Source organism: Ylistrum balloti, unplaced genomic scaffold (genome assembly GCF_031769215.1).
Source record: "Ylistrum balloti isolate Yb309-2 unplaced genomic scaffold, AGI_CSIRO_Ybal_v1 Utg370230, whole genome shotgun sequence".
NCBI classification, from domain to species: Eukaryota; Metazoa; Mollusca; class Bivalvia; order Pectinida; family Pectinidae; genus Ylistrum; species Ylistrum balloti.
This window is the reverse complement of record NW_026782190.1, coordinates 105405-127904: the sequence shown is the minus strand read 5'-3', so window position 1 is coordinate 127904 and position 22500 is coordinate 105405. Positions and strand designations below refer to the sequence as shown.

Sequence of the window (22500 nt, the reverse complement as noted above, 5' to 3'; positions counted from 1 at the left end):
ATCCTTGTGGATTTCTAGTCCCATAGGTCAGAGGTCAAGGTCATTTTAGTCATAAAAACTCCAGTCATCTTCATAAATTAAACAACAGTATGATTTAGAGTATGATTGCAGTTGACATATGTGTTGTAGTATCTTTGTTGGTCTAATTAGATATTGTGAGGGGATGACCTACTTTGTAGTATCTTTGTTGGTCTAATTAGATATTGTGAGGGGATGGTCTACTTTGTAGTATCTTTGTTGGTCTAATTAGATAGATATTGTGAGGGGATGACCTACTTTGTAGTATCTTTGTTGGTCTAATTAGTTAGATATTGTGAGGGGATGGTCTACTTTGTAGTATCTTTGTTGGTCTAATTAGATATTGTGAGGGGATGACCTACTTTGTAGTATCTTTGTTGGTCTAATTAGTTAGATATTGTGAGGGGATGACCTACTTTGTAGTATCTTTATTGGTCTAATTAGTTAGATATTGTGAGGGGATGACCTACTTTGTAGTATCTTTATTGGTCTAATTAGTTAGATATTGTGAGGGGATGACCTACTTTGTAGTATCTTTATTGGTCTAATTAGTTAGATATTGTGAGGGGATGACCTACTTTGTAGTATCTTTATTGGTCTAATTAGTTAGATATTGTGAGGGTATGACCTACTTTGTAGTATCTTTATTGGTCTAATTAGTTAGATATTGTGAGGGGATGACCTTCTTTGTAGTATCTTTATTGGTCTAATTAGTTAGATATTGTGAGAGGTGAACCTACTTTGTAGTATCTTTGTTGGTCTAATTAGATATTGTGAGGGGATGACCTACTTTGTAGTATCTTTATTGGTCTAATTAGTTAGATATTGTGAGGGGATGACCTACTTTGTAGTATCTTTGTTGGTCTAATTAGATATTGTGAGGGGATGACCTACTTTGTAGTATCTTTGTTGGTCTAATTAGATAGATATTGTGAGAGGATGACCTACTTTGTAGTATCTTTGTTGGTCTAATTAGATATTGTGAGGGGATGACCTACTTTGTAGTATCTTTGTTGGTCTAATTAGATATTGTGAGGGGATGATCTACTTTGTAGTATCTTTATTGGTCTAATAAGATAGATATTGTGAGGGGATGACCTACTTTGTAGTATCTTTATTGGTCTAATTAGATAGATATTGTGAGGGGATGACCTACTTTGTAGTATCTTTATTGGTCTAATTAGTTAGATATTGTGAGAGGTGAACCTACTTTGTAGTATCTTTGTTGGTCTAATTAGATCTTGTGAGGGGATGACCTACTTTGTAGTATCTTTGTTGGTCTAATTAGATAGATATTGTGAGAGGATGGCCTACTTTGTAGTATCTGTTGGTCTAATTAGATATTGTGAGGGGATGACCTACTTTGTAGTATCTTTGTTGGTCTAATTAGATATTGTGAGGGGATGACCTACTTTGTAGTATCTTTGTTGGTCTAATTAGATATTGTGAGGGGATGACCTACTTTGTAGTATCTTTGTTGGTCTAATTAGATAGATATTGTGAGGGGATGACCTACTTTGTAGTATCTTTGTTGGTCTAATTAGTTAGATATTGTGAGGGGATGACCTTCTTTGTAGTATCTTTATTGGTCTAATTAGATAGATATTGTGAGGGGATGACCTACTTTGTAGTATCTTTATTGGTCTAATTAGATAGATATTGTGAGGGGATGACCTACTTTGTAGTATCTTTATTGGTCTAATTATGTCTTTGTAGTATCTTTATTAGTCTAATTAGGTAGATATTGTGAGGGGATGACCTACTTTGTAGTATCTTTATTGGTCTAATTAGTTAGATATTGTGAGGGGATGACCTACTTTGTAGTATCTTTATTGGTCTAATTAGATAGATATTGTGAGGGGATGACCTACTTTGTAGTATCTTTATTGGTCTAATTAGATAGATATTGTGAGGGGATGACCTACTTTGTAGTATCTTTATTGGTCTAATTAGTTAGATATTGTGAGGGGATGACCTACTTTGTAGTATCTTTATTGGTCTAATTAGTTAGATATTGTGAGGGGATGACCTACTTTGTAGTATCTTTATTGGTCTAATTAGTTAGATATTGTGAGGGGATGACCTACTTTGTAGTATCTTTGTTGGTCTAATTAGATCTTGTGAGGGGATGACCTACTTTGTAGTATCTTTATTGGTCTAATTAGATAGATATTGTGAGGGGATGACCTACTTTGTAGTATCTTTATTGGTCTAATTAGTTAGATATTGTGAGGGGATGACCTACTTTGTAGTATCTTTGTTGGTCTAATTAGATCTATTGTGAGGGGATGACCTACTTTGTAGTATCTTTATTGGTCTAATTAGATAGATATTGTGAGGGGATGACCTACTTTATGGTATCTTTGTTGGTCTAATTAGATCTTGTGAGGGGATGACCTACTTTGTAGTATCTTTATTGGTCTAATTAGATAGATATTGTGAGGGGATGACCTACTTTATGGTATCTTTGTTGGTCTAATTAGATAGATATTGTGAGGGGATGACCTACTTTGTAGTATCTTTATTGGTCTAATTAGATATTGTGAGGGGATGACCTATTTTGTAGTATCTTTGTTGGTCTAATTAGATATTGTGAGGGGATGACCTACTTTGTAGTATCTTTGTTGGTCTAATTAGATATTGTGAGGGGATGACCTACTTTGTAGTATCTTTATTGGTCTAATTAGATAGATATTGTGAGGGGATGACCTACTTTGTAGTATCTTTATTGGTCTAATTAGATAGATATTGTGAGGGGATGACCTACTTTGACATACTTTGTAGTATCTTTGTTGGTCTAATTAGAGATATTGTGAGGGGATGACCTACTTTGTAGTATCTTTATTGGTCTAATTAGATAGATATTGTGAGGGGATGACCTACTTTGTAGTATCTTTATTGGTGAGGGGATGAACTTTGTAGTATCTAGATATTGTGAGGGGATGACCTACTTTGTAGTATCTTTATTGGTCTAATTAGTTAGATATTGTGAGGGGATGACCTACTTTGTAGTATCTTTATTGGTCTAATTAGTTAGATATTGTGAGGGGATGACCTACTTTGTAGTATCTTTATTGGTCTTTAGTTAGATATTGGTCTAATTAGTATCTTTATTGGTCTAATTAGATATATGTGAGGGGATGACCTACTTTGTAGTATCTTTAATTGTTAGATATTGTGAGGGGATAATATCTTTGTTGGTCTAATTAGATATTGTGAGGGGATGACCTACTTTGTAGTATCTTTATTGGTCTAATTAGATAGATATTGTGAGGGGATGACCTACTTTGTAGTATCTTTGTTGGTCTAATTAGATATTGTGAGGGGATGACCTACTTTGTAGTATCTTTATTGGTCTAATTAGATAGATATTGTGAGGGGATGACCTACTTTGTAGTATCTTTGTTGGTCTAATTAGATAGATATTGTGAGGGGATGACCTACTTTGTAGTATCTTTGTTGGTCTAATTAGATATTGTGAGGGGATGACCTACTTTGTAGTATCTTTGGGTCTAATTAGATATATTGTGAGGGGATGACCTACTTTGTAGTATCTTTATTGGTCTAATTAGATAGATATTGTGAGGGGATGGTCTACTTTGTAATATCTTTATTGGTCTAATTAGATATTGTGAGGGGATGACCTACTTTGTAATATCTTTATTGGTCTAATTAGATAGATATTGTGAGGGGATGACCTACTTTATAGTATCTTTATTGGTCTAATTAGTTAGATATTGTGAGGGGATGACCTACTTTGTAGTATCTTTTTATTGGTCTAATTAGATAGATATTGTGAGGGGATGACCTACTTTGTAGTATCTTTGGTTAATTAGATATTGTGAGGGGATGACCTACTTTGTAGTATCTTTGTTGGTCTAATTAGATATTGTGAGGGGATGACCTACTTTGTAGTATCTTTATTGGTCTAATTAGATAGATATTGTGAGGGGATGACCTACTTTGTAGTATCTTTATTGGTCTAATTAGTTAGATATTGTGAGGGGATGACCTACTTTGTAGTATCTTTGTTGGTCTAATTAGATATTGTGAGGGGATGACCTACATTGTATTATCTTTATTGGTCTAATTAGTTAGATATTGTGAGGGGATGACTACTTTGTAGTATCTTTGTTGGTCTAATTAGATAGATATTGTGAGGGGATGACCTACTTTGTAGTATCTTTGTTGGTCTAATTAGATAGATATTGTGAGGGGATGACCTACTTTGTAGTATCTTTGTTGGTCTAATTAGATATTGTGAGGGGATGACCTACTTTGTAGTATCTTTATTGGTCTAATTAGATATTGTGAGATATTGTGATGGTAGTATACTTTGTAGTATCTTTGTTGGTCTAATTAGTTAGATATTGTGAGGGGATGACCTACTTTGTAGTATCTTTATTGGTCTAATTAGTTAGATATTGTGAGGGGATGACCTACTTTGTAGTATCTTTGTTGGTCTAATTAGATATTGTGAGGGGATGGTCTACTTTGTAGTATCTTTATTGGTCTAATTAGATAGATATTGTGAGGGGATGGTCTACTTTGTAGTATCTTTGTTGGTCTAATTAGATATTGTGAGGGGATGACCTACTTTGTAGTATCTTTGTTGGTCTGATTAGATAGATATTGTGAGAGGATGACCTACTTTGTAGTATCTTTGTTGGTCTAATTAGATATTGTGAGGGGATGGTCTACTTTGTAGTATCTTTGTTGGTCTAATTAGATATTGTGAGAGGATGACCTACTTTGTAGTATCTTTGTTGGTCTAATTAGATATTGTGAGGGGATGACCTACTTTGTAGTATCTTTATTGGTCTAATTAGATAGATATTGTGAGGGGATGACCTACTTTGTAGTATCTTTGTTGGTCTAATTAGTTAGATATTGTGAGGGGATGACCTTCTTTGTAGCATCTTTGTTGGTACATCATTTCATCAACTAGTTTATTTCCAACAGTGTGTAAAGTTCCAGGTTAACTTTAGTGATTGGCATGCTTATGATTTTGATATGAAGGGGTTACAAACCTGTAAAAGAGGACAGACAACTTAAGATTTAATATGTGTTTTATTTTTTATTTTCAGAAAATTACCGGATGGCTGAAACCTATGAAAATCACCTGATAATAAAATTAGTGTTGGTGAGTGTAATAATCATTGACTTACACACACTGACATATGCATACACATGTACGAACATGATATACAGATATCATAATAATGTGAAATAGTTCTATGGCCATCATCCATGTGTTTGTAAACAATGTTTGTAGTGACTTCAGTGGAAGGTATGACCACATGATCTCACTGAGGAGTAGGTTATGAGCACTGTGCATAGTCATGTCAAACTAAAATTCAGACCCATGTTGACTTCCAAGATAATGATCATAGGGTAGGTTTTTGTATGGTTGTCAGATTGTTTTAGCTGAAACTACACAACTGCTATCTTCAGTTTACCTGATATGGCCACCTTCTTGAATTTGATGTACCAATTTGAGAGAGCACATTCACTAATGTATTATGTAAAGTTTGTAAAAATGTGGACCATGTTAGACTGAGACAGAATTATTTACCTTGTCTTGTAAAGAACTTCTTTGACTTTTGTTAAAATCAGATATCTAAGAATAACTTTGCACTTTACAAGAGTAAATTTTTTACCACCCTCAACTCATCTTTGATCGATTGTCAATTTCATTCACAAAATTCTTATTAGTGGACTGTGATTTTCCAGTTTCAGTTTGTGAACTCCTTCCTGTCGCTGTTTTATATAGCATTCTACCTACAGGACATGGACCGCCTAAGAGATGTGAGTGTCTCATTGTTTTCCTGTACACTAGTCTTTGTTATGATCCTGGTGTGTGAAAAGAAATTTTCCTTTGAATATTCTACTTGAAAATTGATGAAAAACATGACAGGCAAGTTTCTGAGGTTTTATAATGCTTCGAAGTATCTAGGATTCAACACTTTTGTTTACCAATGCAGTAATTTTTACAGTCAAAATGACTTTTCACCCAAGAGGAAGATTAATTACTTTAGAAATATGAGTAAACTTGCAGGGGTAACACTGATGAAGGGAACACTTCTTTGAGGAATTGCCATGCTAAATATTTTTACTAAAGGGGCATAACTCTGACAACCCTGTAATCTGAGTCTGTCATACAGGATTCATACAAATAGGAAATGTTCTGTGTGTAGATTTTAAATGTTATACTTTAAATTTTCAGCAACTTGCAGCCATCTTGATAACCCGTCAGGTGATTGGAAACATCAAAGAAGCATTGTTGCCTTATCTCTTGTGGAAAGTCAAACTTTACAAGGTCGGGTATGAAATGATCTATGATACAACAGCTTCAGCCCCAACAGACATCACACACCATATCGAGTCAGTAGGAGGCAGTGAGGGAGAACTCAGAGAAAGGAGAACAACTGAGGATAAAAAGGAATTAAACAATTCTGGAAAAAGTGAAGTAACAGGACAACACCGGAAACCATCATTGACGCAAGCAGAGGTGGAAAGTACCATGAACAAGGTTACATATTCAAGAATGTCTAGAGATGCTAGAATGATAGAGAAGAATTAGGAGTACTGAAGTGGGAGGTTTTTTCTTAAGAATGCTGGGGTCTGAGGATACTGGAGTGGAATAGAAGGGTCTATGGATACTGAGATCTGAGGTGATGTGAGTTGGATGCTGGTGTTTGAGGATATGATAGACGGATACTGGGATGTAAGGGTTCTGAAGTGGGATATTTGTATCTGAGGATACTGGAGTGGGATACTGGAATGGGACATTTGTGTGTTAGGATAATGGAGTAGGATACTGGGGCTTGATGGCTATGTGAAAGGCGAATGCATTACTTCTGTGCAACAAGACTGGAGTAAAGTGTTAATGGAGTTTGATACTAGGGTGTGAGGGTAGTGGAGTGGGATATTTGTATCTGAGGATACTGGAGTGTGATACTGGAATGGGACATTTGTGTGTTAGGATAATGGAGTAGGATACTGGGGCTTGACGGCTATGTGAAAGGCGAGTGCATTACTTCTGTGCAACAAGACTGGAGTAAAGTGTTAATGGAGTTTGATACTAGGGTGTGAGGGTAGTGGAGTGGGATATTTGTATCTGAGGATACTGGAGTGTGATACTGGAATGGGACATTTGTGTGTTAGGATAATGGAGTAGGATACTGGGGCTTGACGGCTATGTGAAAGGCGAGTGCATTACTTCTGTGCAACAAGACTGGAGTAAAGTGTTAATGGAGTTTGATACTAGGGTGTGAGGGTAGTGGAGTGGGATATTTGTATCTGAGGATACTGGAGTGTGATACTGGAATGGGACATTTGTGTGTTAGGATAATGGAGTAGGATACTGGGGCTTGACGGCTATGTGAAAGGCGAGTGCATTACTTCTGTGCAACAAGACTGGAGTAAAGTGTTAATGGAGTTTGATACTAGGGTGTGAGGGTAGTGGAGTGGGATACTGAGGTGTAGGAATACTGGAGTGGGACACTGGAGTAAAGTGTTAATGGAGTTTGATACTAGGGTGCGAGGGTAGTCGAGTGGGATACTGGGGTCTAGGAATACTGGAGTGGGACACTGGGGTGTTTGTATACAACAGTGGGATTTCTGGAGTTTGAAACTTCTTGGTAGAGCGGCATGGGATACTTGAGTGATGTTCTGAAGTCTTAAAAATCAGGGAATATTAGACATATATATATATTTTGCTATTTTGACATCATAAATATTGGCAATACTTTCATTTGGACCTCTAATAAAAAGCTAAACATGCATGTTCATGTTTATTGATGCCCATTGATATTCATTACTATATAAATGCCATTGTTTTTGTCACTGAGACATCAATTATTTCAGTTGATATAACATCAAAATCCATATGATAATTAGCTCTTTTTTTATTCATATGGCATTTATGTTGATGTAAATGACAAAGCTTTGTAGTGACACCCCATACAGTCTACTTGTTATTATGCTATGTTTTGAATGTTTTTGCCTGTTGATTGCAGTATGAGGATACATTTGAAGATTTCCTTGAGATGTTTATACAGTTTGGCTATGTAACGCTGTTTTCGTCGGCATTCCCTCTTGCTGCTCTCTGTGCTCTCATGAATAACATCATGGAGATCAGAAGTGATGCCTTCAAGTTGTGTATGAACCATCAGAGGCCATTTGGACAGCAAGTAGAGAACATAGGAACATGGCAAGATGCTCTGGAACTCATGGGTTTCATCGCAGTCATTGTAAACTGTGCTCTCATTGGTATATCAGGTCAGGTGACTAGAATGGTGCCCAGCTCCAGTGTAGTGTCGATAATCATCATCATTGTGACATTAGAGGTAAGAACATTGACTTCTTTAGTGCTTTAATGATGTCTTACAGTGAACAGGTTTGATAATATCAGTAATTCTAGTGACTAGTTAACGGGCACATTTCTTTTGGTTGGTGTTCTCTTTCTGAGTAACCTTTACTTTTGTGCCTCTCATTCTTGCTCTCTGTTCACCAAGTAAACTTCACTTTTCAGCTGAAAATTATTCTTTTCTTGTCACTCTGTAACCTTTTACTTTCAGCATATCATTCTTGCCCTCAAGTTCCTCATAGCATATGCCATTCCTGATATACCAGAAGCCATAGCAACGAAAAAAGCCAAACTTGAATTTTTACGACGACAAGCATTAAAGGTAACAAAGATAACAGCATGAATTTTTGTTTTTGTTGATTTTTCAGTTCAATTTATATTAACACAAAATGTCTACATCTAAACATTAACTCTCCAACATGTTTTTCTACATATCAGTATATTTAGTTTTATTGGTGTTACTAAATCATATTTATCCAGTACTAAGCTTATGTCTGGTTCGTTATAAGTCCATGCACCCACACCGATGACAGATTCAGCCCTTGTATGATATATCTGTTGCCTGACAATAAGCCCATTGCATTTCAGTGATAATGCTGTGATGCTATTTTACTGTCCTTCAGTAAGCCCACATCATCCTCTGAGTCAAACTTTTTGTATTGTCCTCAGGGTTTATTCCACGATGGATACAACATTTGCTCGATTAATTTCTCTCCTCACATAGCACAAAGTGTTTGTAATCTTCTTTTTATGTAGTGGAATATGATGTCAACCAAAGAGATCATTTTTTCTGTAAAGCACTTTTTAGGAAATGGCATTAGGGTCAAGATATTTGGCCAGAAGCAGTAAAACCTTTCAAGCTCACATTAACAAAGCATATTGAAAATTTCAAAGAAAGTTCCCTTCTTTAAAACCTTTAGGTCCAGTAAGATAATGCAAGGTTATTTAAACACAGAGAATTTGTAACCCAATACACTACATATATTGTTTTAAGATGAACATTTACTGGATCACAGGTAAGTGAAGGGTTTTATAAATCCTTTCTTAATTTATTTAAGGACCAAAGTTTAAATTTTAGGTACTTTGGATTGCTTTTTATTAAGTGTCTGGCCATAAAATGACCTTGACCTACTTTCAAGGTTATATGGAGAAAATTTAAGCAAGTTCAAAGATCACATTCATTGTGTGTTGCAAGGTTATTAGCAAAATCTTTTTTAAGGACGTAGAGTAAAGATTAAAAGGGGTAGGTTTCAAACTTTATGCTGTGTGAACTCTAAAACATTGTTATAACTGGGGACTGTTGGTATAACACAAACAGTAAAGGTCCTTAGTTGTTGTTGTATATCTCGTCATTGTAATATTTCAGAAGTTTGAGTCCTGACAGAGTGGATATAAAGGCAAGAGAAGCATGCTCAATGTTAACTACTGAAATATTAACCAAAAGGAGACATAGAAATTGTAGTGTACTAACTGCCTGATTGAAGTGGAATTGCTACCATTTTGAAAATTATTTCATCTGCATGATGTCACTTCCAGTATTGATCCATGTTAATTTGAGTTAAGAGCCACCCAAGTATTACAACAGGAAAAACAAGTACATCAGTGTGGGATTTGCTTGGTGATATGATGATGGATGTTAAAACGCTTCACCATAATTAGCATCAGATGATGTGTTAATTGATAGGTGGCACCAGCAATGTGTGAGATTTCAAATCTTACTATCAGTGTTTGTTGTCTCCTTCAAAAGGATTGTGTTCAGAGTGTGATGCATGTAGATGTTTCACCAGCAAATCAGACTTTGGTATTTGTCACAGTCCACTTGGTGAATTCCCTTACCTCTAAGAGGTGTAAACAGAGTCTTCTTAGTGTGTGTCAGGTCCTGGCAGACTATACTTTATGTCTGCTCTCAAAAATGATGGTACATGGTCTTTTACAAAGTGATTTCTGGAACCAGGACTTAGACATCAGAGAAATATTGCAGGCTACCCATGCAGTACTGCCATTTTCAAGTCTATCTGATACCAAGCCAAGTCTGGCTGGTACCTTTAAGTAGCATTTGGTACAAATTTATGTCTTATTCATTATCTCTCTGATCCAAACTAGCAAAGAATTTACCTCCCTCAAAACAATTGAGAAAGAACACTCACAGTCGTTAAGTATTTTGACCTATTTAAAAAGGAGAAGAAGAGTCAGTAACCTGTTGAATTAAGTCTGGTACTGACATCTCATGTTTACCTCCAGATTTTATTTTGTAATGATATGCCAGCTCTCAACAGATGTCAGTTGATGTTGAACACATACGTACAGGCAGCAGATCTTACTGTCCTGACAAATGAGATTAATTTAGTCAACCATGTGTGGGTACATTTTTTGTAGGTTTATATATCTTCTGAGGGTGTAGAATATGGGTCAGAACTGAGGTTTTGCCAAGGTTCTTAACCAAGGTTCTACACCCAAGGGTAGGTTACCCAGTCTCCCACATTCCTAAGTACCAAAGTATGGCTGATTATTTTTTCCCATCCCTGAAATGGCTGGTAAACACAATGCAGTTACATAAATGCAAAGCTGAACCACGGACTTATATACACATGTGTATATAAGTCCGTGGCTGAACATAGTACAATATCTTCAAGGGCAAATACGTACTAAAACTAAAGCAACTATGTATGGAAAGATCAGAAATAATGGGTATGATATTTGTATGGTGTACCTTACAAAAAAAACACCAAAACATGGTAATCTCTTCAAACTGATACTTTCTCTCATTCATGAGATGAAGTCATTTGCCATCAACAAGATAATGTCTTCATCAGGAAAGAAATATTTTGACAGGTTTTTGATTGTGACATCATAATGTGACATTGTCATACGACATTAAAATAGTAAAGGTCACATAGTGCATCCATATGGGATGATAGATATTCTACCCCTGTATATATCATTTGGGTTCAGAATCTTGACAAAGCCGTGATTCTGACCCAGATTTTATACTCTCAGGTGGAATATCCATATGTTACATGCTGACACAAGGTTAGCTTTAGCAATCCCTGCCAACAGCTGTTGACGTTGACATTCAGAGACAAAATTACTTTTAACTACTATTGTGATAACTGTCCCAAGAGTTAATCAATGAAAACACTAAAATATACATCTTATATTCCACAGAAACTCGAGTCCCAACTTTCAAATTCTGTGTCACAGAGTCCCACTGACAAGGTTTGTCGACAGAAATCACGGTCAGAAAGCAATGGACATACCAGACAGATTGGTCAGCCTGAGGGATTCAACCGGAATTATTACCAAACAGTGACTGTAAATGCATCACCTCCTTTCAAGAAGAATCTGGGGGAAGTGCATCTCTCCTCATTCCCAGAGGGACCAACCACTGAAGCCTCACAAGCAGGACACTCCCCAAATATCATCGGTTCTGCTTTGACAAACATACCAGACCTAAAGCTTGGCACAGCTTCCCTAAAGACAGGTCAAAATATCTGTACTATAAAGACACCACTGGGTAAACCAACATCCACATATGTGTCCAAAGTGATCATCGCACCAAAACGGAGCGCATCATCCAACACGCCAGAGATATTACAAGCTTCTCCAGGGGAGAGTAGTAGACAGTCCCCAGCCCGGGACTTACTTCCTTCCTATATACCACCCCAACCATACAGAAGCTTGTCAACAAGTCCGTCACACAGGGCCAATAGCCCTGATGGGGACTTTAAACCAAAACGAACATCATCTCCTCAGCGACCAATGTCCCCAAAAATGTGTATTGATTCGAAAATTCCTGTTCGGATTTCTGATGCAGGGAATTCTGGGTGAACAGGAAGGAGTTGTTGATCATTTTCATTTGATGTACATACGTTGATATTCTAATTCATAAAACCTTTGTGCTTATCACTGTTTGATACAGCTATGGGCAGAGTATGTATCTACATTAGATAATTGTATGGTGTAGTGTTAATGGGTTTGATGGTGCTACCACACTATGTGCAATATTTTTAATGCACTATGTATTCACTGAAAGATATTTTTCCCAGGGAATCAAGATCATACTAGTTATTCAGGATGTCAATGGAAAAGGCTTTGGCAGTTCTCATTTTATATCTCCATTTCTGGTGGTAACCTTCCCGAATTGTTGACTCCAAGTAGTAGCTTTGCACTGTGTTGACCCCTGGTGGTAATCTTCCAAATGTTTTATGTCCCAGTTTGTCAATATTTTACACTATCAGCAATCTAGTTGAGGGTTTAGTATGATTGTACTAGCTTTTGCTTAAGGGTGAGAATATTTTGTTAACATTTAAGTCAGCTTTGTAAACACAAATTGCTGAATCATGCTGCTTAATCTGAAACTGATTGATCATTTCAAATGCACAGAATCCTGAATTTCAAGTTTGACTTTTCCTAACTTGTCTCTCAATTTTAGTTTCGATGATGAGGGACGTTTATATGCCACATTTCGTTTATTGCTATTCCATATACATGCTGTGATACAGCTGTGGATGGTGTTAACATTTTGGAGAGTTCCATCATCATTTTTACATATTATCTCTTGTTTTAATACTGTATGTTTAGTTATTACTAGGCTGTTTTAAATGGTGTTGTATGTATGAATAAGTATGTAATACTTATTCACTATTTTAAGTTTTGGTACAATTTTGTTACAGACATATTTTAATTATCAGAACTAGTATGTGAGATTTGTATCTCATTATTTACTATCACAGGGTAGGTGATGTTTGGTAATTGGCTAGTCATATTTGTGTTTGGTATTGTGCTATTTTATTTTCCCAGTAAGATTTTATAAGTAGGTTACCCCTATGTCTGCAGTGACACTTTTGTTTAACTATAGGTTCCTGTTTACAATTTGACATGTGTATTTTAGGTTGTGTATGCGAGATGAAAATTGATACCTGTACTTGTCTATTGGCCTTTGGTATGCAAATTGACAATAGATATTTTTATGTTGGTCAGTTGTTGGCGAGTGGAGAGAGCTGATTCAGATTACGATATCATTGTTTCCCCATTCTGTTGGTGCTAATTGTATTTTTACTCCAAAGTGTGTGCAATAAAATCAGACATTGCTCTTTAATACTCCTCTGAATCATCTTATACAAACTAAGTGTAATATATATGGTCCAGTATTGTTCATATCTTCTGTTTATTTGTTATTACTTTAATTTTAGTGTTTTGTTGAGATTTTTGAGTATTAGAGTCATTGTTTAAAGCCCTTTTCATTTATGATACATATCTTCCATTATACATGCATCAGTTACATAAAACAGCATTTTGTTTGTCCATATTTTAATTGAATAATAATTGAGAATTCCTTATTGATATGACCAGACTAATATTACAGCTTCAGTAGTGATTCTTCAAACTTGCTGGAAGTGTTTTAAGATAGATAACTTATTATGTTACAGCAGATTTCTACTTCCTGGTACCAGGTAGTTCAGAATAAAAACAAAGGAATGCATTTTTCAAGTTAAGAAATGACAGATGGCGATTCTCACCTGGGTAGAGGAAGATAGATGCCTCAATGGCCAGAAAATAAACAAAACTTATTTATCATTATTTTTTCAAAAGAAGAAGATTGCAAAATTGTTGCATTTTGATGCAATTCATAAAATCTTATTCTTTTTGACATTAAATGTATTGAAATTTAGTTACTAATTGTAAAGCTTTTAAATCGTACAGAACCTAAACTTGCACTAGTGCACAATCATCGAGATTTCTAATGGCTGGCTTCATTGTCTTAGAGATTAAGACTGACTTTTTCTATTGCCCAGCTTCATTGTCTTGAACATTCTATGAACATTTCTGTCACTGTAATATCTCTGTTCTGTACAGTGGATCCCTTGGGTAGTCCAAGTCATATTGATTCTATGTATAAATTTTGCACCAATATAATATTTGTTAATTTTCCAAACGTTATTAAGGTGTCTGGTTACTTTTCATGTTTTATGTCATATTTGTTTCCAAATAAATCTTAACAAATCAAGGTTTATTCTTCTGTTATCTATATGTTTTGTCATATAACTATATACATGTGTATTAAATAACTGATGTTTCATGAAAGATAAGTAACATCAAGTTCCTACAACACTTCTTAAAAGAATCAGTGTCACCACACACAGTTGTTGAAATAACACCAGGAACAAAACAATTCTCATAGTCATGGCTTTAATAGTTGTTCGTTTGACAATATATAGAAGTTATAGATCACATCAATATTCGAGTACAAAGTTCAGATCTTTGTAGGTAAAATAATACTTGAGATATGTGTCACTGGTATTACACATCAAAGAATACTCACAAAAAAAACCTGAGGCAAAACCACTATAATACCCAAGGCTTGATCTAGCTCCCAGCTCTACACAGACAAAACTCTGACCAGTAACCGTTCATAATCAGCAAAAGTACTGCCAGACTAATCACAGCACACTCGGAAAAAAGTGATAACTCCTCCCTAAACTGGTGAACCTCCAGCTACACTCTCAATCAGCATACCAGGCAATCACAGATCACATTCAGCCAGCACACTGGCCAACCACAGACCACACTCAGCCAGGACAATGGCCAACCACAGACCACACTCAGCCAGGACAATGGCCAACCACAGACCACACTCAGCCAGGACAATGGCCAACCACAGACCACACTCGGCCAGCACACTGGCCAACCACAGACCACACTCAGCCAGGACAATGGCCAACCACAGACCACACTCAGCCAGGACAATGGCCAACCACAGACCACACTCGGCCAGCACACTGGCCAACCACAGACCACACTCAGCCAGGACAATGGCCAACCACAGACCACACTCGGCCAGCACACTGGCCAACCGCAGACCACACTCACCCAGCACACTGGCCAACTACAGACCACACTCAGCCAGCACACTGGCCAACTACAGACCACACTCAGCCAGCACACTGGCCAACTACAGACCACATTCAGCCAGCACACTGGCCAACTACAGACCACATTCTGACAGCACACTGGCCAACCACAGACCACACTCTAGTTTGCAAACTAGCCAACCATAAACCTCACTCCAAAAGCAACGTTGCCGGCTGTAGAAAATACTGCAAGAACACTGGCTGACCAGAAAACACTCTCCATACTTTGCCAGACTGGCCTACCACATACCCAACTTAGTCAGACCACAGGCCAACACTCAATCAGCACAATGATCATCCTTAGACCACACTGTAAAATGACTCACTACTTTTCACCAGTACAATGACCAACATATTTGGCTAACCACTTTTTGACTAAGCTAGTCTTGTGCTGAGATACAATGGCAGGCAGAGCTGTAGTTTTCTGTTGATATTGAACATTACAATCAAAACATGTTCATAACGCTGCTCTAAAAAAGCAAAAGTTGTGTGTACCAGCTTGAACATTACATTTACTCTAATTATCAAGGGTGAAATACCAGTTAATACATGTTCACCCTATTGTTGGAATCTACCAAATGTTGTACTAGCACTGTGTAGCCCACAAAAAATTACTTGATAACTTCAGTCTGTTATAAGAAATCAGGAGCATTCCTTCAACCCTTTTTCAACTGCCCTGGTAAACCAACATTAAATCGTGTCCATGTAGTTGTGATTAAATTTGAATTTTAATTGACAGCAGCTGTCAAAAAAGAAACTCTACACACGGAGACCATCCTGATGATAGGATGTAGTACGATTGATTGGTTGTTGTTGATCCACCTCACACAAAGCTATCAGTTTGTTAAAGATCTATCCAAAGTAATTGCTTTTGTATGTAAAATTACTGTTCAGCACTATCATGTTTTTCGTTGATAATTCGTTTGATGCCTACACTGCCTGTTCTGGCCACTCAATCTAGACCTTTTAGTGTTTGTGAAAGTCCACCTTGTCTTGTGTCTGTATTAGTCCACCTTGTCCTACTGTGTCTGTATTAGTCCACCTTGTTCTACTGTATCTGTATTAGTCCACCTTGTCCTGTGTCTGTATTAGTCCACCTTGTCCTGTGTTTAAGTCCACCTTGTCCTACTGTGTCTGTTTTAGTCCACCTTGTCCTACTGTGTCTGTATTAGTCCACCTTGTCCTACTGTATCTGTATTAGTCCACCTTGTCCTACTGTGTCTGTTTTAGTCCACCTTGTCCTGTGTCTGTATTATTAGTCCACCTTGTCTTGTGTTTGTATTAGTCCACCTTGTCCTACTGTGTCTGTATTAGTCCACCTTGTCCTGTGTCTGTATTATTAGTCCACCTTGTCCTGTGTCTGTTTAAGTCCACCTTGTCCTACAGTGTGTGTATTATTCCATCTTGTCCTACTGTGTCTGTATTAGTCCACCTTGTCCTACTGTATCTGTATTATTCCATCTTGTCCTACTGTATCTGTATAAGTCCACCTTGTCCTACTGTATCTGTATAAGTCCACCTTGTCCTACTGTGTCGGTATTAGTCCACCTTGTCCTACTGTGTCTGTATTAGTCCACCTTGTCCTGTGTCTGTATTAGTCCACCTTGTCCTACTGTATCTGTATAAGTCCACCTTGTCCTACTGTGTCTGTATTAGTCCACCTTGTCCTACTTTATCTGTATTAGTCCACCTTGTCCTACTGTGTCTGTTTTAGTTCACCTTGTCCAGTATCTGTATTAGTCCACCTTGTCCTACTGTGTCTGTATTAGTCCACCTTGTCCTACTGTATCTGTATTAGTCCACCTTGTCCTACTGTGTCTGTATTAGTCCACCTTGTCCTACTGTGTCTGTATTAGTCCACCTTGTCCTACTGTGTCTGTATTAGTCCATCTTGTCCTACTGTGTCTGTATAAGTCTACCTTGTCCTACTGTGTCGGTGTTAGTCCACCTTGTCCTACTGTGTCTGTATTATTCCATCTTGTCCTACTGTATCTGTATTAGTCCACCTTGTCCTGTGTCTGTATTAGTCCACCTTGTCCTACTGTATCTGTATTAGTCCACCTTGTCCTGTGTCTGTATTAGTCCACCTTGTCCTACTGTATCTGTATTAGTCCACCTTGTCCTACTGTATCTGTATTAGTCCACCTCGTCCTGCTGTGTGTGTATTAGTCCACCTCGTCCTTCTGTGTCTGTTTTAGTCCCCAGTGTCTGTATTGACCTATCAAGTCAACTTGTTCCTTTATTTTATTGTAGGATAAAATAGATTATCTTTTTAGTACATACAACCTCCAAAGTTTCATTATTCAGCAATTGTATTCTTTGTCTGACTTTTCAAAAATTGTAGCCCTGCATAGGAATGTGATAACTGGACAGGCTGTTATAAAGTGACTGCATAATGTCATAATAAAACTTGAACAAGAACTAACAATCGAAATCAAAACTTAATAAATATTTGTACATTATTACATTTCATTTGTTTTTAAATGTTTTATCCCTGCATCAGTCGCCATTGCTCACAAGCACACAGAAGTATCTTTTCATCAGAACAAATCTTCTAATTTAGTAATTACATATCAATGTAACAAAATATTGAATCAAATATTGATTCTCAATAATGATCACATGGAATTTGGATTACCAATATTTCATTTTGTAATAATTATAACAACATCCATTAATGCAGTGACATACACAACAGTTCCTGACATACCATTAGTCTTGTACACGACCTTATGCCCCATTAAAAATACGTCAATACAAAACACCATTAAACAGTGTAAGATACCACAAGATTCCCAGACAGAACATTCAGTCAGGCCCATGACTTAGTCCAAAGTAATCAATATTTAATATAACTTTCAATAATTCATCAATAGTTAGAGATTATTTAGAATCCACTTAAATAATCTAAAATGTAACTGAAAGGAAATGCTGTTCATAAAAAACAATGAATTGACAAAACAAGTGCTCTATCAAGACTGAAATAATTATGACAGTACTACATAACTGTACTGATACATGTGACAGTACCAGGTAACTGCACTGATACATGTGACAGTACTACATAACTGTACTGATACATGTGACAGTACTACATAACTGTACTGATATATGTGACAGTACCAGGTAACTGCACTGATACATGTGACAGTACTACATAACTGTACTGATACATGTGACAGTACCAGGTAACTGCACTGATACATGTGACAGTACTACATAACTGTGCTGATACATGTGACAGTACTACATAACTGTACTGATATATGTGACAGTACCAGGTAACTGCACTGATACATGTGACAGTACTACATAACTGTGCTGATACATGTGACAGTACTACATAACTGTACTGATATATGTGACAGTACCAGGTAACTGCACTGATACATGTGACAGTACTACATAACTGCACTGATACATGTGACAGTATCAGGTAACTGCACTGATACATGTGACAGTACTACATAACTGTACTGATACATGTGACAGTACCAGGTGACTGCACTGATACATGTGACAGTACTACATAACTGTACTGATACATGTGACAGTACTACATAACTGTACTGATCCATGTGACAGTACCAGGTAACTGCACTGATACATGTGACAGTACCAGGTGACTGCACTGATACATGTGACAGTAACAGGTAACTGCACTGATACATGTGACAGTACCAGGTGACTGCACTGATACATGTGACTGTACTACGTAACTGTACTGATACATGTGACAGTAACAGGTAACTGCACTAATGTGACAGTTCCACGTAACTGCACTGATACATGTGACAGTACGAGGAAACTGCACTGATACATGTGACAGTAACAGGTAACTGCACTAATGTGACAGTTCCACGTAACTGCACCGATACATGTGATAGTACCAGGTGACTGCACTGATACATGTGATAGTACCAGGAAACTGCGCCGATACATGTGACAGTACCAGGAAACTGTGCTGATACATGTGACAGTACTACATAACTGCACTGATACATGTGACAGTACTACATAACTGCACTGATACATGTGACAGTACTACATAACTGTACTGATACATGTGACAGTAACAGGTAACTGCACTTATACTAATAAATGTGACAGTACCACATAACTGGGCAGAATATTTTATAAAAAGTATGAAAAATATATCACGACTGTACTTGGGGAAAAAAAACAAACCAAAAAAGAAAGGAACAAGTAGTGACAACAAATAATCAGATCAAGAAATGAAATAAGAGGCCATTAATGCCCTCTCCAGGCAAGGATAAGCAATGATACTCAAGTTTGATTATGAATCGAGGAAAGGATAAAGAAACCACAATACTAAAGTTTGATTTTGACTCGATAAATGGAAAAACTACAGTACTCAAGTTTGATCAGTCTCGATAAATGGATAAACCACCGTACTAAAGTTTGATCATGACTCGAGGAAAGGATAAACCACCGTCCTCAAGTTTGATCATGACTCAAGGTAAAGGATAAACCACAGTACTCAAGTTTGATCATGACTCAAGGTAAAGGATAAACCATCGTACTCAAGTTTGATCATGACTCAAGGTAAAGGATAAACCACGGTACACAAGTTTGATCGTGACTCGAGGTAAAAGATGAACCACGGTACTCAAGTTTGATCATGACTCGTGGTAAATGATAAACCACGGTACACAAGTTTGATCGTGACTCGAGGTAAAGGATCAACTACGATACTGAAATAATGAATATCAATAGAATGAAGAATTGAAAACATTAATATGCCGTGGCAAGCAACAAAAAACCTGACCACATGATTAGAAGTATCAAAAAATTATATTCCTGTTCAGATACAGGAATGAAATTACAAAGAATTAACAACAACAACAGAAGTCAAGTAGAAGATCAATAAACAAAAAAATCAATATGAAAAAATCCAGGATTATCTTGGCCTGTATCAATCTTATCACTCTTCATAAAGGTTCGTATCCTGAAGCATCTTAACGAACTACAGGAAGATTCCATAATACTCTAGGTAATTATGCAATGGAAAAAGGTAAAAACATACAATCACCCACACTAAAACTAAGTCTTATAACACACCTGTTACAGTTAAATTTCATAGGTACCTGGTTAAAAAAAATCTCCAACCTAATATACCAACTATGCAAGCAACATGTTATTAGTATATTCTTGTAGATAGTACTAATATTGGAAGAATAATAAACAAATAGAAATTAATATGTCCATAATTAATTAATATAAACCATGTAAAAAGGATATGACCAGTACTTCATTATTATTCTTGTTAAACATGCATTAAATAAATATTGGCAAATCAAAATAGTGGACAAATTTAAAGACAAATTTATGATATGTTTCATGCAGGTTAATGATATTGAATTAGCTCCCTTGTATCTCTTGGTAACAAACCATACACAAATCCTTTGGTAACTTCAATTAAGAACAATCTTAGGTCTGCATGACTATGTCTCTTTTTAACCTCGAATTCATGAGTGTTCCGCCATAAAAGTCTCAAAAGACAGCACTATCTCACCCTCACTGGCGTACACAGGTAAACACATTATAAAAATAGCAGTCTAATTGTTATTAAATAAGTATATTTCATCACAAGTTCAGTCTGAGATAACAAAATAACTTTAAAAAAATTATGCCTGACTATTTCGCAATGTACATAAAACTTAAAACTTAAAAACCAGTGCAGGACATATTTGCTGTAATGTGAATGGTTTTTAACACAAGTTCATAAAATCATATGCTTTGTATATGTATAATACTTTCCAGTATCTATACATTAACAGAATTTTCTGTTTTTCAAAACAATGAGGCTTACATTTAATATTCAACTGTATCAATGGAATTACAAAGTTTCAAATTTTGAACAAGTCTCATTTTATTTGGAGAGCTTGTATTGAAACACATTTTTACCTACAATGTAGGTAAGTTCTAATGCAAATATTTGCTTTACAGTTAAGTATTTAGAATTAATTCTCCTAACAACATAATATAGATATAATTAAAAACAATACATGGATACTGCAACAAAGTCAAAGTGGTTAATTCAAAAATTACTAAAACACCCTGTGGCTTCTGGTGTCTGAAATATGTAAAGTGTCATACATGGTAATATTGAAAAGGTGAACACAAGAAAGTAACCTGAGAGGAACTTCAGGGTCAAAAACCATATAGTCAAATTGGTATTATAACTCTTGATACAACTTATTGTCAACAGAAAACATTTTGAATTGTCATCCAAATTAAGACAATATTCTTTTCCGAACTGGTTCCACATTTTTGAGTCAGATTATGAATTAAAGTCTGGTTATAACAAGTTAATGACATATTCTTTGAAAAATTTGTGTTTCTTTAAAAATTGGATTAAAGAAAAAAATCTAAAAAAGTTATGAAAATATATGAAATGTAACTGAAAAACCAGACAAAATCATTTGGGCTAAATCCAGAATATGTCAGGGTCAAGAGCAAGATTCTCAGTTGACCAGCCCTTCAAATAGATAAAACACTTAAATTAGACATCAAAAGTATATCCTGCTCATAAATAATGTGGGAGGGGGGAAGGATTTCATTCTAATAACAATTTATCAGAGTTGTCAATATTCCAAAATTCAAATTAGTTAGTGACTCTGTCCATAAGCTGATTGATGAAGTTTGATACAAATTTATACCCTTCATTAACATGTGACTGCCAATATATACATCATTATATGACACCCATATGACATGGTGACACCTAGCTGTTGACATATTGTACACTACTATATGACATGGTGACACCTAGCTGTTGACATATTGTATACTACCATATGACATGGTGACACCTAGCTGTTGACATATTGTACATTACCATATGACATGGTGACACCTAGCTGTTGACATATTGTACACTACTATATGACATGGTGACACCTAGCTGTTGACAAATTGTACATTACTATATGACATGGTGACAACTAGCTGTTGACATATTGTACACTACTATATGACATGGTGACACCTAGCTGTTGACATATTGTACATTACTATATGACATGGTGACAACTAGCTGTTGACATATTGTACACTACTATATGACATGGTGACACCTAGCTGTTGACATATTGTACATTACCATATGACATGGTGACACCTAGCTGTTGACATATTGTACACTACTATATGACATGGTGACACCTAGCTGTTGAC

The 22500-nt window shown here is 36.3% G+C and overlaps 1 protein-coding gene and 1 long non-coding RNA gene across 3 annotated transcripts in view; one reads left to right on the top strand and one right to left on the bottom strand.

Annotated features, from left to right (window-relative positions):
- Window positions 1-14383, top strand: part of LOC132551981 (anoctamin-8-like) — a 56431-nt gene extending 42048 nt beyond the window's left edge. The window contains exons 8-14 of one of the 2 annotated variants that reach the window (XM_060216126.1): window positions 5106-5161; window positions 5752-5826; window positions 6245-6550; window positions 8040-8369; window positions 8601-8711; window positions 9756-9786; window positions 11555-11634. In XM_060216126.1, the coding sequence (XP_060072109.1) occupies window positions 5106-5161; window positions 5752-5826; window positions 6245-6550; window positions 8040-8369; window positions 8601-8711; window positions 9756-9770 (893 nt within the window). In that variant the 3' untranslated portion in view covers window positions 9771-9786; window positions 11555-11634. Of the gene's footprint in view, window positions 1-5105; window positions 5162-5751; window positions 5827-6244; window positions 6551-8039; window positions 8370-8600; window positions 8712-9755; window positions 9787-11554 lie in introns of both variants that reach the window. The other variant, XM_060216125.1, reaches the window with a different exon arrangement.
- A 178-nt stretch (window positions 14384-14561) lies between these two features.
- LOC132552030 (uncharacterized) lies at window positions 14562-21754 on the bottom strand. The gene is made up of 2 exons (XR_009554315.1): window positions 16991-21754; window positions 14562-16903 (listed from the first exon to the last, which is right to left on the bottom strand). It is a non-coding gene; the product is annotated as an uncharacterized LOC132552030 (long non-coding RNA).
- Window positions 21755-22500: the final 746 nt, after the last annotated feature.